Here is a 16,304-nt window from a genome sequence, read left to right on the forward strand (position 1 = left end):
AGCCGATAGCACTGAATTTTAACCAATGGCTTTGCTTTTTTTCCTGATTCAGTCTTCAACCATGCCAGCAGGTTTATCGTACTAACCTACAGGATTCCTTCTCTTCCCTGTGCTTGTCTTTACTTACAACCTCTAATCTGGTAGGACACTAAAATTACATTTCAATGAGTTTTGAATGCCTTTGAGTCTCTAATAAGCACAACTTTTAGTGCCTTTGATTTCATGGTCTCTATTTTGGCTGCTTGAATATATTATCTCATACTTGCTATTTTAGTTATGTGGAGTATTGTATTTCATAAACCCTGATGTGGTAGCAATTAATGGTGTGTATTCTTAGCTTTGCAGCCCATAAGTCTGTCTCCCTTGCGGGTTATCTGTGCACACAGCTGTGTCTCCTGAGTGCATGTGATGTCTTAAAACATTTTAATCCCCATGCAAGATACTCCAAGCTCCCTTTCTTTTGTTGCGATAAATAGTAGGTACTCCAAAGGCCTGGATTTCTAAATTCTGTAAAAAAAAAGTTCGGGCCCAGCACAGTAGTCTAGTATCTAAAGTCCTAGCCATGCATTTGCTGGGATCCCATATGGGTGCTGGTTGTAATCATGGCAGCCCCACTTCCCATCCAGCTCCCTGCCTATGGCCTGGGAAAGCAGTTGAGGATAGCCCAAAGCTTTGGGACCCTGCACCCGTGTGGGAGACCCGGAAGAAGCTCCTAGCTCCTGGATTCAGACTGCGGCAGCTCCGACGTTGAGCCACTTGGGGAGTGAATCACAGGGCAGAAGATCTTTCTGTTGTTGGCATTGTGATACAGCAAGTTAAATGACACAAGCATCCAAGACTGTCAATTGAACTGGCATGTTCAAGCCATGCCCGATCCATTACCATCTAGCTTGGTGCCAATTCACCTATGACAGTCATTAGGATGACTGCCCAAGTCATCCACATGGGATAGCAGGGTAGATTTCCTGGATCCTGGCCCATACCTACCTGTTGCAGCCAGTTTGAGTGAAGTAGTATATGGAAGATCTGTCTTTCCCTCTCCCTCTCTTTGCTGTTCTCTCCCTTTCAAACAAATAAATCCTTAAAAAACAAAACAAAAAAACTAAGGATTTTAAAAAGGCAAGTTAACTTACTTTCAAAGTTCTGCTTAAATGGTTTACCACAAACAATGCAGAAACATTGTGTCAGACACTTTTAAACCAGTCTTTAATTTTCAATTCAGATGTAAGGAGAGGCACATATATATATATATATACAAACATTAATTCAAGGGATCATCAAAGTAGAGTATAAACATGTTCCGCAGATACTATTTTAAAAGACCTTCACTGTTTACATATTAAAATGCACCGTCTCTTCAAAGCAGTCTGACTAAATCACATTTCCTGAATCTCCTTGAGAAAGCAATCTCTTGGGTAGGGTGGGGTTTCTGGGTGCCTGGGGATACTCCTCTGCAATGCTTGTGAGTCTGGTAAACAGCAGGCATTTGCCAGATGAACAGCAGATCTGAGATTCTACAGCCGAACTTTGAAACCACAGTAGCGTTCACAAGTGCTCTGGAGGGAGGATGCGAGTAGGTGATGGCATGCCTACTTAGGCTGCTTTTAAGTATAGAGTGGGGTACACGTGTAGAAATGGGACAGCACTGCCCAAGGAAAAGGAGCAACAAAGATTAATCACGATGCAGTGCACTGTGGAATTACCAATGGCACCTACTTCTAGGGCTCTCTTTCCAGGAAAGATTCTATTCTCTTGCTATGATTCAGTAACGTCATTAATTACACCAGCAACATTATGGTTTCTAAAGACAAGCCTAGACAACTAGTTATTTACATCTTCATCAGGGTATACAAACCCGTTGGTCAAACTTTGTATTTAGGAACTCAACTCATAATTCCTTCAATTCTTACTAAATAAAAGAAATTCTTCAGGATGTATTAATATTGTAGATATTCCTGAAGTTAGCCGTATTTACAAGATACAAAATATTTGAATAAAAAGCAAATTTCATGTTATATATTGTACAGATAAGGTTTATAAAGTAAATTGATTTTTAGCACCATATTAAAACCAACACTGTCAATTAACTCAGCCTTTCAAACTTGAGATACTTCCCATTAATCATGATGGCATCTCCTCTTTCAATAAATACAATGCTGTTTTATGGATTGTGCAGTAATAGTGTATAATTTATTAAACACATAAAATGATCTTAAAAGTAGGTTGCATTAAAAAAATAGTAAAAAACAAACCGTCAAGGTTAATAACTCAGCCGAATCACAAAGACTTAAATACTCAAGGATATCCAGGCTTCTATTCTTGCACTGGAAAATTTCAAGGATGGAATATACTGGCATGACAGTGAAGTAAATTCCTTACAACTCCAAGGTAGAGGACCACTTCTGACTCCAATTTTGAGTCTTCTACACTTTTAAACTGGTATTTGCTAACTATCTGTTTTATCTAGAAAGTACATGTTAGATGACTGATACTTAGTATTTATGGGTCAGATAAAAATTTAAATTTAAAAATCTGAAATATTAATTTGTAACTGAATAAACTGAGGTTCACAGGTTATAACACCACTAGCAATGCAAATGAGCTTTAAAAAAAAATCAAGGCTTTCCTTTATTATGCTCTTCAGTACACAACTGACTCAAAATTATCTATACCCTTAAAAAGCTTACAATAGCATTTTTAGTATTTAACAGTGCACACTAGGCTTTGTCTACAAGCTTGCTAAAATGCTCACTTCAATTGATTTTTCATTTTTTAAAAAATTGTGGACACTTTACATTGAATGGCATTAAGCAAAGTGCAATTCATTTTCATCTGCAAAATAAGTTAAGTTTAAGCAAAACAATCTCAATGATAAATGCATTTCATTATTTATTTAGATGTTTAAGCTCTCGCACTAAGTTTTTACAAGCTGGTGAACACTGACAAATTATTTCTCCCACAGAACTATAACCACACATTCCCAGACAGTATAAATATATGGTTGAACATTAATACACATCACCATTTTTATCAATTACATAATAAAACAAATTATCAAGTATTCAAATATTAAGTTACACAGCTCAAAAGGCATATAAAATATTAGATGTCTGCTCAAACCATAAGCAGAAACCCACTTTTTTTTTGCCAAGAGGTTGGGAAGAAAAAAAAAAATCACACTTCAAACAAAGTAAGTTGGTAAACAACTTTTGATAAGTATGGAAAAATTACAGGAATTTCAGAAATTTTATGATTAAGAATTTTAAGCTACAACAAAGCATCTCTACCTCTTAAAAAAATATTTACTAAATTAAAGAGCATATTCTACATGTTCCGCACAAGACAAAGGCAACATTTTACTAAAAATATTTAATAGCCCCCTCCCATTCTTTTTTTTTTCAGGCCCTCCCTGTTAAGCTGCACCTCTGAGTGCAAACATTAAATGGACTGTAAGGCTTTTTTTTTTTTTGTCTGAAGACTTTAAAGACATGTGCTTCTGTACAATGTAGATTTTCCAAATGGAGGTTTTCTATTAACAGCAAAAAATAAATTTATATAAACATATTAAATAATAATTGGTAAAAGAAATCAATGGTTAAGCAAACCTGATGTACACTGGTAGGAATGCGGGAGATGTAAACATAAAGTAAAAGCAAGCAAATAACCAGATAGTCCCTACTTCCCATGTCTGAAATGACTAAAGGAAGAAACCACATAAGGTCGAGAGTTCATAGTTCATGGGATTTTAATTCTGTATGATAGTAAATATACAAGTATTGTGCTGGGTATCTTGGCACCTAAATTTTCTAAATTTCTTGTGTACTGATAAGATTCTGGCATGGGACAGACTTAGGATATAACTCAGTACTGCATGATTTCAGGAAAGGTCAACTGGTACAAATGATAAGCACATTTTAAATGCTAAACAGCAAGAATCTTTTGCTAAATGTCCAAACAGGTTGGTTATGATCCAAACAGAGGTTGCAATTCTGTCAAACTTGTGGCCTGCTAAACTGATCCCATTACCCTTAGGAAGCATCATTAAACTTATTCACCTAGCCAAAATGTTGGCTAGTACGTATGTCAAATTAGATCCCGTCTCGACTTTTATTTCCAAGGCAACAGCATTAGGCACCCCAGTTTTATTGAATGCAACAGTTGTTTCTATGACCATTGGAATCTTTGAAGCGCAGCCGCATCTTAGGACGGTATTTTTCCAAATACAAAAGTTGTTTGCTGTTAAAAGCTCCACGCCGCTTTCTGGAAGGGGGAAACAAAAAAGCAATTTAAAGCCAAATTCTTCTATTGTCACATTTAGTGTACTGGACATTTATCACTTCTCCTTTAGTAATCGTCCTTTGATTATACTGTGATTTATACAAACAGAAGCACGACAGTAAAAAGTTAATTTTCTAAGCCTCTTGAGTGGTTTTAACAAGCCGAAATGCGTAAATCCATTTATATAAAGTAAAAAAAAAAAAACCTGCAAGATGCTATAAAGGTCACAGAGTTGGAACATTCTCTATTATACACACACTAGATGGATGTTTTGCAGTCAAGGATCTAAACCGACATAATTCAAAGCACATCGTGGGATTACAATCTCAGTAACTTAAGCACCTAAATGAAATGTAGAGGTTCTCCTGGTTGCTCAATAATCAATAATCAGTAACAGTTCAAATGAAGAGAACCCATTACTTACTGTCTAATGAACTGTACTGCATCTTCATACTTCATTCCACCTTCAATCAATGCTAACGCAACAAGCACGGGAGCTCTGGCAATACAAAAATTTTGATAATCAGGTTTTCAAAGCTAAATCCAAAACAATTCCTTGTTTATGTAATTTCCAAGCCCAGAAACATAATCAATTTACTTCTGTTTTTCATACCAATCCATATTTTAATATAGGAATAAACTGAGAAATTTTTCTTACCTTCCAAGGCCTGCAACACAATGAACGGCAATGCAACAACCAGGTTCTTCACGAAATTTAATTTTTACAAGACTTAACCAGTCATCAACAATCTGATTGGACGGTGGTGCGCCATCATCAAAAGGCCAATCCTAAAATAACATTATAAACACTAGTTTAGTAAAGCTGTTAGTAACACTCATTATCAAAAACATTCGTCTATAATTTTTTAAAAGAGGTTTGCTTTTCTTAAAGGCCAGACTCAACATCCCACATCTACCAGCTCATTCCTAAAACAGCCACAAACAGGGATGCTTGGGAAGTCATTCCATTACTCCACCTCCCCAAGGGTGTGCATCTCAGTAGCCTGGAATTCAAGCCCATGCACTATCAAGTGTGAACCAGTGTACTAAATGCCCACTTTCATGGTGTTTTTGTCGTATTTTAAAACATGCTCACTTTCACATCCTCACCCACCCTCCCTCTTTTCTATTTTAATCAGTTTGAGTGCACACAAAGTGAGAGGGGACGCTCTCATTCATGTTTCACTTCCCAAATGCCAACAATGCTGAGGCTCACGCTGCAAGCAAAATCCAGGTTTTCCTCATGAGCAGGAACAACCTATCCGGGAGTCACCACCTTTTCGTCCCACGTACTCTAAATTTTAACTGAGTGGCTGAATGCCTGTCCCATCAACTTTCTCCATTTAGGAATGGAGATACTGTGTATGCAGTTTCTCAAAAACTGTTTCCTGCATGGTTTGTCCCCTCAGTCATTGTCCAAGGGACTCTGAGAAGCTGTAGCAATATGCAGGTGCAGACTCAAGGCCCAGCTTTCTTTCCAACGCTGCGGGAAGGGACCGTACATCATAGGGCAGAGCCCTGTGCTCCCCTTGTGCTGCCTGGACAGAGCCTGGGGAGAGTGACCTCCCAGGATATCCACGTTGGGGATACGGTATGCCTTTCAACAACTCACAAATTCAGCTTCTTGAGGCCTGTGGATTTTCTGAATAAACTTTTGCATCATAAACATATAGGAACTGTTAAATACTTACAAGAACATGAATGCCTTCTTTTTCCACAAGAGTAGTGTCATAAGTTGCTTCACACACTCGTACGATTGTGGTAACTCCATATTTCTTAAGTTCCTGGATGAAACATATTAAAAGAACTTAATGATGTCTAATGCTCACCATGTCATTCTGATCATATTACGGTGGTTAACAAAAAATCATGGAAGGAGTGGTAGCACCTCTTTTTAACAGGGAAGTGAATCATTTCAAAATGACAACACTAGAATAGTACGAAAGGAAAATGGAGTAACAATTTTTTTTAAACATACCAGAGAAATGTAAACTTTGGCTCTTCATATACCAACCAGATTCTACTTATGGAACATTGGATAGACTGAGATGCAAACTTGGAGAGGGAAAAGAGCAGGGAGGGCAAAGATAAAAATAACCAAACAACTTATGACCAAGTAAGTAACCTCAGTTATACTACTCCCTTAAATGTTTACTCTAATACACATAATTTGAAGTTCTGAAAATAAAGGGCAAGAAAACACATGTCATTTAAAAACTGAGGGTTTAAAATACATAAATAGTAGTAATAACTCTTTACACTGGGGGCAAAAAGGCAAAGTATTATTAAAGCTTCCTCTTATGATCTGAGGCCTATTTGTAATTTCTGAACACTTGGATATTTATCAAGAAAAAGTGTTCATGTTTCTGCATGAATTATTCAGCACTACATTCCTTCTCTGGGCAGAGAAATGGGGATCCAAGACTGATTTTCATTTATAACGTTAGCCTAGGAAGACATGAAAAAAAGCATAAAGAACCTTACCCCTGGAAATTTCTTACAACAGGTTTTTTTTCAAACCCCTTCATACATAAAGCTGAAGAGGCAGGTAAAAAAAACAAAATGCAGTTCTTTGTGGCCAAATGGACCAAACTGGAAACCATAATGCTAAGGGAAATGAGCCAATCCCAAAAGGTTAAATATCACGTTTGCCTTAATTTAAGATGATATGATGTTATGTATAACATATTATGTTATGTATGTTATATGTTGTATATAAATTAAAATTGAAATGTCAATGAGGTGGTCACAGAAGGTGGTTAAGAGCTCGCATTTATTTTTAACACATTGATTACTCATTACTATGTCAATTAATTCCATAATGATGTAAATTTTTGCTGATGGTATGTTGGAGCTTTTAATTGATAGGGATGATACTCTGCTGGCTCTGCCTTCAGACCAGAGAGGGCCTCCCTAAGAAGCCGTTGAACTTGACTGGACAATAAGATGCTGGACTCTGTTTGGTATATGCTTGCAATGGGGGAATCTCAACTGAACTTGAACTGTGGTTATGCAACAAGGTGGAGGAACCCACCATGGTGGGAGGGTTTGGGGAGAGGTGGGGAGAATCCAAGTATCTATGTAACTGTGTCACATAATACAATGTAATTAATGAATAAAAAAAAAAAAATTAAAAAAAAAAAAAAAAAAAAGAGGCAGGCAGAACTACATATGACTTATAAATCCAAAACTCAAGCACCTGTCCTTCTCCAAATGCGTACTTGTAACATAAAGGCACTGATATTTCATTCCTGGGAACCAGAACTAGAAGTATACCCATCACTCATTTTCCAGAAGTAGAATTTATAAGAATTAAGCCCATTGTTAAATGACAATCAAGACATGAAAAGTATCAAAACTCACCTCAATAAATTTGCTTAATGTTGCATTGGTTGGATTATGTGTAATAAGAAATCTCATGTTCTTGTATGTGACTTCCACAGGAGCAGGACGGTTCATTCGAGCCATGTTAACTTACTTAAAAAACACTTACTAGGGTATTGAAAGAATAAAAAAAAAAAACCAACAACAACAAAAAACCCTGAATACAGAAATTCCGTAAAGAAACTGAAGTCTACTTCACTATCCTCCAATTGCAATTCTCAGTGCTTTGAGTGTGAAGTTGGAAGTAATGGGAAATGAAATGAACCTCCTAAGAAGCAGCAGCGATTCTTCAATCCAGTAATACTGAGGCTATAGGAAGCAGTGCACTGAGGTTTACCCCATCCAGGTCAGAACTCTTCTAAAATGCTCTGTGGATTTCAATTCAACCCTTCTGTGTCCAGGTTAACCACTTCTACTGGGACTTCTTGGTGTAGTAGTATTGAATTTTTACAGTTCACTTGTCTGCATAGAGGTCGTGCTGTGCCTGGCAGTAATCTCCACTGCCCTTCAGAAACTCCATAAATGTGTGACCAAGAACACCACAGAACTGCTGTTAAGAAAAAGAGAAAAGACAAAGTTATTTCCTAATTCAGATGGAAAATACTATAGTATACAAAGACATAATCACATAAAACTATAAAAAAAAGCAGTCACAAATTTATCAAACTATTACAACTCCTATAGCAAAGCAATTATTGGGCTCAGCACTGTAGCCTAGCAAGGCGCTGAGCCAATGCGCTGAGCCTTACTCCTGCCTGCCTTTTATTATCACTAAGTTTTAAAAGGAAGCTCTAAAAAAACCAAAGATGGCTGACATGGCTCACACTATTGACTTAGACTTCATAACTTTTTCGTGCTTAAATTCAAGCATTTAAAGGCTTTAAGATTAAATTTAAGCTATCTGTCGCACCTTCGTTTTATCTGCCTGGAGTGGATGATAGTTTCCAGAACTTTGCTAAATTTTGGAGAATACATACAGCGATCTAAAAGATTCTAGAAAACACGTATAAAATGCAGCCTACTTTTCTGGCAAGACAGAGGAACTAACATCAAGAATCATTTGTTAAACGCATCTCTAGTAATCAACAAGACTGGTAATCCGTTCACCTCAAAGCCTAAATATCACTTCCACAGTCACTTGTAAAGCTTTAACCTTTATCACAGCATTCTATTCCAGATTCTTTAAATCACTCGGAAGTGTTTCACGCTCTCATTCCATTTGCTCAGTAAGGCTGGCACATCTCCAGTTAGTTTCCTGAAGCAGCACAGAACGGCCCAGAGTGGAGCCGCCCAGCGGCCGGGCGGGTGCTCCCGTGCAAACCGGGACTACCGACACTCCTCCCACTGGGCCTCAGGCACTCCCCACAGGGAAAACTCCCCCGGGCAGGAGTTCCGAAATCCCAAAGCATTTTGCCCTCCCAGGTCGCCTGAACATAACCACAGTAAGAGAAACTGAGGGTGGGGAGAGTAGCAAGCGCACGAGCCAATTAATTTGCATAACCAGCCGTTTTGGTGTGTTTCACATATTCTGTCTCCAGCCTTAGTGAGTCGTTCTAATAAAGCTCAACTCTTGGGAACGACCTACTTTTCTGGTTTTTAACTCATTTACCCTCACCAGAATTTACTCCCCCCGAAAGCCTATCAGGAGGCAATTACTGCCCCCGAATCTGGATCTCAACCGGGTCGTTGGCTCCAACTACCGTGGCTATAACCAACTTTCTGCTCTTGGAATGGCTCAGGGTTCCACGAACAGGAACCCTCAGAATTCTGGCTCTGGCAGGCTACTGTTATCACAGCCTACAGGAGGTAACAACACAGCACACCAGCTCCAAACAGTTGCCGGTTTCAGAAGGCGCCTTCCAAGGACCCTTCTGAAACTGGCAAGGGACACTGCACGCTGGTGGCCGGCCGAGGACTCTCCATCTGGGTGTCCCAGTGGCCCTGGCTCACAGCGCCCGGCCCAGGGACAAGCCCCGACTTGTTCCCATTCTAACCCCGGGAACCCGGGGTGGGGCGTTCGGTCCGGAACAGCTGGGCCTTCCCAGGTGGAGGAGGCCAAGCCAGGCAGCCGGCGTCCTCACCTGGTCCGCCCGCGGCGCCCCCTGTCCGCGTCGCAATCACGGGTTCGCGCCGCCGCGCCTTCAGTCGGGCGCGGGCGCCGAGGCCATCTTGTGCGAGGCCCGGGAGCCCGGCGCGGGGAGGCACGGAGGAGGGCGGCGGTGGCCGGTGTTGGCGGCGCCCCCGGCTTCCCCCGTCCCGCGCCGAGCCCCGGCTCCCGGACCGTTAGCAGGGCGCGCGGGGAGCCGGCCCCGAGCCCGCGGCCACCCCGTCGTGCCCGCGCCCTCGCCGGTTCCGGCTCCGCAGTGCCACGCGCAGCGCCCGCGCCCCACCCCAACCCCGGGGCCACGTCTCCCGCTCGCTCCCGGGGCGGCCGAACAAAGACGGGGCGGGTGGAGAGGGGGAGAAGCCCGGGGAGGATGGGGACCGGGGTGCGCCCCGGGGAGGACCCCCAGGGCCCCGGGCGCCGGTCACAAAGCGGCCTTTTGTGCTGCCCCGCCCGGCCCTCTGCGGCGGCCCCAGCCGCCCCCGCCCGCCGCGCAGGCCCCGCACCCGGCGCGGACACGGCGGACGCCGGTGCCTCCGGCTGCCAACGGCCGGCCGCTCCCACCCGGCTGGCGCGGCCCGGGCTCGGAACAAAGGCGGCGGCGGCGGGGACCGGCGCCGTGTGTGTGCGAGGATGGCGGGGTGGAGGGGACGCGGCGGCACGGCTACTCACAGGAATATGTTTACTCATTGAAGATTGTGGCCTAATCATACAGCCGGTCCCGAGGCGGCGGCGACACAGGCGGCGGCGGACGCAGGGCAGGCGGCGGCGGCGGCGAGGCGGCAGGCGGCGGGGGAACCACACTCTACCATGCAGTGAGCGGCTCCGACAAGACAACGTCGCCGAGCCGGCCCGCAGCCCAGAGAGCCAATGCGTGCGCCGAGGCGCCTCTGCGTCACAAGGCCTACTGTTTATAGCCCGTGTGACGTACGTCGCCCCGGCCACCAATCACAGCCCCGGGACCGCAGGCTCCCCCCCCCAACGCGGGACCGGCAGGGGCGGAGGCGGCGGACTCCCCGCCCTCCCCCGGCCGACGTCACCTCACGGCGGCCGGCACCGGTGTGAACCGGTTGATGAATGGCGAAGTGCCGCAGCCTGAGCATCCGTAGGGCGGGGGAGCGATTAGGGACTGACGAGACTCGCCTCGGGGATTCGAGAAGTTCAGGGTGGGGAAGGGACGTGGAAGCCAGAGAGGATTTCGGTGTGTGGGCTGGGAGGAGGAGTGTCACCGAAAAATCCTTTTTCTTGTAATTAAAGCCGCCTAGGGGCGCGAGCACGCAAAGTCACATGGGAAAGCCTTGAAGTTTGCCCCAAAGTTGAAATGCGGAGCCTTAGGGTTAGAGCCGCGTCTCAGTCCGGACCGGGCCTCTGCCCTTGGTCACAGCCAAGGTCGTCCTTGCCAGCGGTTTACCTTGGCACCTGCACCCCTTAGAATCTCCGTCATCCAATTCTGTGTGTGTCGCACGGCTGCTGGAGCCGGTGACTCAACACCCTGAACGCCAGCACCCTAGACATGGATGAGTTCTTATCGCCCGGGGGCGGGGGTTAGAGGGGGACTTTCAAGTGAGAGGAAACTTATCTTGATAAAACTCTGTGAGAGGATTTTTGCATGCAGGTGGGGCCTTATGCTATCCTGTGGTCTTTTTTTTTGTCACGCCTCCATGCTACGAACTCGGGCAACTGCAGTTGGCCGTATTGGGGCCACTCGAAAACACGTGGCATCCTTTGTGCTCCCTCATTTGTTGTGTCACAGAGAATAAAACGTTAGAAAAGGTTTGAAAAATGAAGATTCCTTGTTTTTTTCCTGAAGGACTGATGGCAATTCTTTGCATCAAAGCTAAAGCTTTCCGATTTGTTCAGCCCTGTTGTTTCTCTGTCTTCGTAGTTCAGTCCCCTAAGAAGCAAAGCTCTATTGCCATTGTTCTGTGCTACACAGGGCAACTCTTGTCATTTATAATCTGAAAACCCCTTTCTCCTCAGCTTTCTGGAAGCAGTAAACAGGATCTTTACCTGTTTTGAGAACTTGGTTTTCAACCAACACTGAGGCCTTTTGTTTGCTATTTTCACTGAGTGTTAGATTGGAGAGGGCTTAAGGGATCAAATTGTGTCCTGGGTCAGAGTACTGCGGCATCTTAGGATGTATTAGAGCGGCTATTTAGAGACTTTCCTTGCATTGTTATTCAACTTTCTTATATAAACAGGTACTCTGCAAGCAAAGTAAGTGCTTAAAAGAAAATGAATTAGGCCAGACTTTCACAGGAATAAAAGTGAACTCATCTTTATGTTAAAGAAAACTGCGGGTCTAGGTAACTTCTGTATCCGTGTAAATCAGGGTAAACTAAAGAGCCTGAGAAATATATTATGTCCCTTCACCAATAAACTATCTTAAATCTTAAGTACTTTCTAAATATAGAAAGGATTTAAAAGGCATATCAGGATTGGAGAGGAAAAGCTAAGCAGTCCAGTGAACAAGTCACAAGGAAAAGGACAGGTTTGCTTCATTTTCTAAAACTTGGAACTTATACAACAGGAGGCTTTTGACATTAATTTCACAGTGGGAGAAAATGGTGGTGCTGTGTTAGGGTAGAGTTGATTTAACTATAAAAGTTGAGCAACATATGTGGTTAAAAAAAATACCTGTTCAGTTAGCCACTTCAATAGTTGTTGAGCAAGGTAATGCTAATTCTAATTTTAAGTAGTGAAACATTTTCTTGTGATGACTTTTCAAAAAAAAATGAACTTGATGGCACAACATACACACTCAGCAAGTTGTATGCAGAGCCAAATCAGTGTTAGGTTTTTGTTTTTTCTTTGCAGAGTTTGCAGTTTAAGTTGTGAGTCCTGTGATGTACAGGCCCTGTAATTATATAAGTAGTGCTGACAGGTGGTCACCCATCGCCTGTGCTCATCCAGCCCTGAGCCCTGGGAACAAACTGCTAAGTGGAATAATGCGTGTCTGGGGGGCTGAGCCTCTCAGCTGAGGTATAATGTCTTACTTTCTAAAGGACATAGTTGAGGAAAGAGAAAAAATGGAGAAAGCTTTTGTTGTTGACAGAACACATTTCATACAAGAGCGAATTGGGGTCTTGCTGAGCAGTTCACGGAGCTCATAGGCTCTGGCAGTGGCCATGCCTGTTTTCCATGTGCTGTGGTTCATTGCTGTGCTGGGAGTGTCTGCTCTGTTCAGTTTAATAGTCTGAAGGCTTCTGAATCTTGAGGAGGAGAAGTCCTCCCGTGGTAGGACTTCCCTTCATGGATTTGCATTCAGTGTGTTATCACTTGTCCTTACTTATAAAGGGTATGTAACACACTTGTAGACTGTGGGCCATACATCCAAGAGGTAAGAAACACCTCTGAAAGTCAGTGTTCCTTCTAAACTCCCTAAGATGGAAGATTGTACCTCCTGCTAAAAACGGTACCCAGCCAGAAAGCATCTCTCTCAACAAAACTTGATCTCATTACGGTAGTCAGGCCTTTTCCTCAGTGTATTCCAAATACAGAAGCCAGAAATGGAGGGTTAAGAATGCTATAGGAAAATGATGAGGGAGATTCCTTATGCGAAATGAAAGACTGCAGAGGACAACACCTTAGCAAATCATGATGATGAAGAACGAAGAAAAGGACAGCAGAGAGCCAAAATCGCTGATTCCACTTACTCCAAGTATTCAGAACGAGTGGAGACGTTCTTCCTTTCAATCCTGGATTGGTTGGGGCTATGAAGAACTCTCTAATAAACAGCACCGGGTATAGCAATGCCACCACCATAGCAATTATAGGAATGATTAAATGAGATCACCCAGTTTGCAAAGTATAATGATATAACATGGGTACTTATTGGAGACAAATATCCCCAGAGGCCATAACGGAGCAGGTGTCTGGGTATTAGTACATAGGGTGAGTTTCCATTTAGCTAAAAAAGTTTCTATATCTAAAAAGTGCCCTGGAAATCCAATTATATTAACATGACTCCTGTCAGTTTTGTTAAACTTTAGTTTCTTTGCTGTGTGAGAACAATCTATTTTGCATCCAAAATTAACCTTGTGTGTTGTAGAAAAAAGACTTACAAATGTATAGTATGCTTACATGAATATGTAATTTATGGGGTTAATTGTTCAACATGAAAATCTGTATGCTAAAAAGGAACCTACTTCAATAGATTGGATTAAGTTTAAATTTAGTTGAGAGGATGTCATTGTAGCACAGAGGGTTAAGCTCATGCCTGCAAAGCCTGCATCCCATTCGAGCTGTGCGAATTCAAGTGCTGGCAGCTCCACTTCTGACCCAGCTTCCTGCTACTGTGCCTGCCGAAGATGGCCCAAATACTTGGGTGCCTGCCACTTATGTGGGAGAACTCCTAATGGAGTTCCATGATCCTAGCTTTGGCTTGGCCCAACCCTGGCAGTTGTAGTTACTTGAGGAGTGAACCAGCAGGTGTAAGCTCTGTCTTTCTCTTCTCTGTAATTCTGCTTTTCACATGAATAAGTCCTTTTAAAAAACGAGTTTTGATGAATAAAAACTTGGCAGCAGTGTCACATCATAATTTCTGTGTGAGCTTTATTTATTTTAAAAATTCATTTGAAGGCTTAGGGCGGTAGTCTAGCAGCTAAAGACCTTGCCTTGCACACACCAGGATCCCATATGGGCACTGGTTTGTGTCCTGGTGGCACCGCTTCCCATCTAGCTCCCTGCTTGTGGCCTGGGAAAGCAATTGAGGACAGCCCAAAGCCTTGGAACCCTGCACCCATGTGGGAGACCCGGAAGATGCTCTGGGCTCCTGGCTCCTGGCTTTGGATAGGCACAGCTCCGGCCGTTGCAGCCACTGGAGGGGGTGGGTGCGGTGAATCATTGGACTGAAGAGCTTCCTCTCTGTCTCTCCTTTTTTCTGTATATCTGACTTTCCAATAAAAATAAAATAAATTAAAAAAATTCATTTGAGAAACAAAGAGATCTAGAAAGAGATATTCCCCTACTCCAATTCACACACAAGATAAAGAGTGCTTGTGGGGTTGATTCTCTCCCAGGATGCCCAGAAACCTGTGCCAGAGCTGGGTCAATCCACCTATCCCACACAGGTGGCAGAAAACTCCTCAGCAATCACCACTAAGTCCCAGGGGTCTGCATTAGCATGAAACTCAAGTCAGGATCCAGAGCTGAGAATTCAACTCAGGTATGTTGATGTGGGATTCAGATATCTTAATCAGGTTTCTAACCCCTAGATCAAAGACAAAACAAAACAAAAACCTTCTGCCATTGTGGGAATTTTACATTTAGAAACTCCCAGTGGACAATTAAACTTGCCACAACAAGCCTTTTAAGGAAGCTACCCTAAGGACAAATTCCAAAAGCCAATACCTGCCTTTAGGCTATTGTGTTTTAAATTGAACAAGACACAGAAATTGTTAGTCTCCCAGGTAGGAAGGCACTAAGGATACAAATGCATCAAGTTATCAAATCCAATTTTTAAGGGTCATACTTTTGCTTGATAAAGTTAAAGCAGTTTTTGAATAACTTTAAAAAAATGTAGCCGGCATGTTGGCTCGACAAATTAGTCCACCACATCCAAATGCTAGGAACCCATGTGTTCCCTGGTTTGTGTCCTGGTTGCTCTGCTCTCCATCCAGCTCCCTACTTAATGCCCTGGGAAAGCAGTGGAGGATGGCGCAAAGCTTGGGACCCTACACCCACAAGGGAGATCCGGAGGAGGCTCCTGGTTTTGGATTGGATCAGGAGTGAGCCAGCAGATGCAAGATCTTTCTCTCTGTAAATTTGCCTTTCCAACAAAAGTGAATCTTTAAAAATTAAATTGAAAAAGTTGTCAGCTGTAAGAATCAACGTTGTTGTTATGTCCCTTTCATTTTTGGACCCTTTATTTTCCCACCTAGTTTTAGTTTCCCACCTGAAAACTGCTTAGGTAGTCTTCAAGTCAGATAGGGATATTTTTACGTTAGTAATTCTGTCACTTAATATAAAGAGCATTTGTGGGAGTTTGTGGTAGGTAAGATGTGTGAGACAGGGGCCAGACAGGGGAAATCTGGGTAATCTGGCTCCAGATTACCTCAGCTCAGGTGGTTGTGGTCATTTGGGGAGTGAATCAGTGGATGGAAGATCTTTCTGTCTTTTCTTCTCTTTGGAAACCTCCCTTTCCAATGAGAATAAACAAATCTATAGAAAAATAAAACATAGAAAACAAAGGATGTGGACGGTGAGAGAATATTTATTTTCCATTTCTATGCAAGATAGAATTGAATAAAGGACTAATTATGGACCTGTAATAATTTGCAGCATTTTCATAGCATTCTGTTATTATGAGCAGTTTACATACTAAAACCTGGACAAATCCAGTGAACTTTTCCTTTTTTTTTTCCTAAGATTTATTTATTGGCAGGAGCTGAGCCAATCCGAGGCCAGGAGCCTCTTCCGGGTCTCCGACGTGGGTGGGTGCAGGGCCTCAAAGTGTTGGGCCATGCTTGACTGCTTTCCCAGGCCACAAGCAGGGAGCTGGATGGGAAGCAGGGCCACCGGGATTAGAACCAGCGCC

The 16,304-nt window shown here is 42.9% G+C and overlaps 2 protein-coding genes and 1 non-coding gene across 4 annotated transcripts; all 3 read right to left on the bottom strand.

The window, feature by feature from the left end:
* Positions 1–2,865: 2,865 nt before the first annotated feature.
* Positions 2,866–7,779, bottom strand: PTP4A1 (protein tyrosine phosphatase 4A1). Of its 2 annotated transcripts, none has more exons than XM_036493814.2 (5): positions 7,642–7,779; positions 5,970–6,062; positions 4,937–5,067; positions 4,703–4,777; positions 2,866–4,256 (listed from the first exon to the last, which is right to left on the bottom strand). In XM_036493814.2, the coding sequence occupies exons 1-5, from the start codon at positions 7,744–7,746 to the stop codon at positions 4,052–4,054; spliced, it is 609 nt and encodes a 202-aa protein (XP_036349707.1). In that variant the 5' UTR covers positions 7,747–7,779; the 3' UTR covers positions 2,866–4,051. The 2 variants fall into 2 exon arrangements, with proteins under 2 accessions (XP_036349707.1, XP_004580531.1); XM_004580474.3 differs by having other exon boundaries at positions 2,866–4,260.
* LOC118758413 (small nucleolar RNA SNORA73 family) lies at positions 5,658–5,862 on the bottom strand. Its single transcript, XR_004995704.2, has one exon. It is a non-coding gene; the product is annotated as a small nucleolar RNA SNORA73 family (small nucleolar RNA).
* Positions 7,780–8,073: 294 nt separating the features above from the next.
* On the bottom strand, positions 8,074–10,581 carry LOC131479913 (uncharacterized). Its single transcript, XM_058661781.1, has 2 exons — positions 10,439–10,581; positions 8,074–8,212 (listed from the first exon to the last, which is right to left on the bottom strand). The coding sequence occupies exons 1-2, from the start codon at positions 10,475–10,477 to the stop codon at positions 8,117–8,119; spliced, it is 135 nt and encodes a 44-aa protein (XP_058517764.1). The 5' UTR covers positions 10,478–10,581; the 3' UTR covers positions 8,074–8,116.
* Positions 10,582–16,304: the final 5,723 nt, after the last annotated feature.

The sequence above is a fragment of the Ochotona princeps genome, chromosome 1 (assembly GCF_030435755.1).
Source record: "Ochotona princeps isolate mOchPri1 chromosome 1, mOchPri1.hap1, whole genome shotgun sequence".
NCBI lineage: Eukaryota > Metazoa > Chordata > Mammalia > Lagomorpha > Ochotonidae > Ochotona > Ochotona princeps.

Excerpts from the sequence above, each read along its gene's own strand:
- PTP4A1 (XM_036493814.2), bottom strand. The coding sequence starts at position 7,746 with ATGGCTCGAATGAACCGTCCTGCTCCTGTGGAAGTCACATACAAGAAC. Across the intron at positions 6,063-7,641 it reads CATTAAGCAAATTTATTGAG|GAACTTAAGAAATATGGAGT; the intron begins GTGAGTTTTGAT and ends TGTTTCATCCAG. Across the intron at positions 4,257-4,702 it reads GCAGTACAGTTCATTAGACA|CGGCGTGGAGCTTTTAACAG; the intron begins GTAAGTAATGGG and ends CCTTCCAGAAAG.
- LOC131479913 (XM_058661781.1), bottom strand. The coding sequence starts at position 10,477 with ATGATTAGGCCACAATCTTCAATGAGTAAACATATTCCT. Across the intron at positions 8,213-10,438 it reads CAATGAGTAAACATATTCCT|CAGTTCTGTGGTGTTCTTGG; the intron begins GTGAGTAGCCGT and ends TTTTCTTAACAG.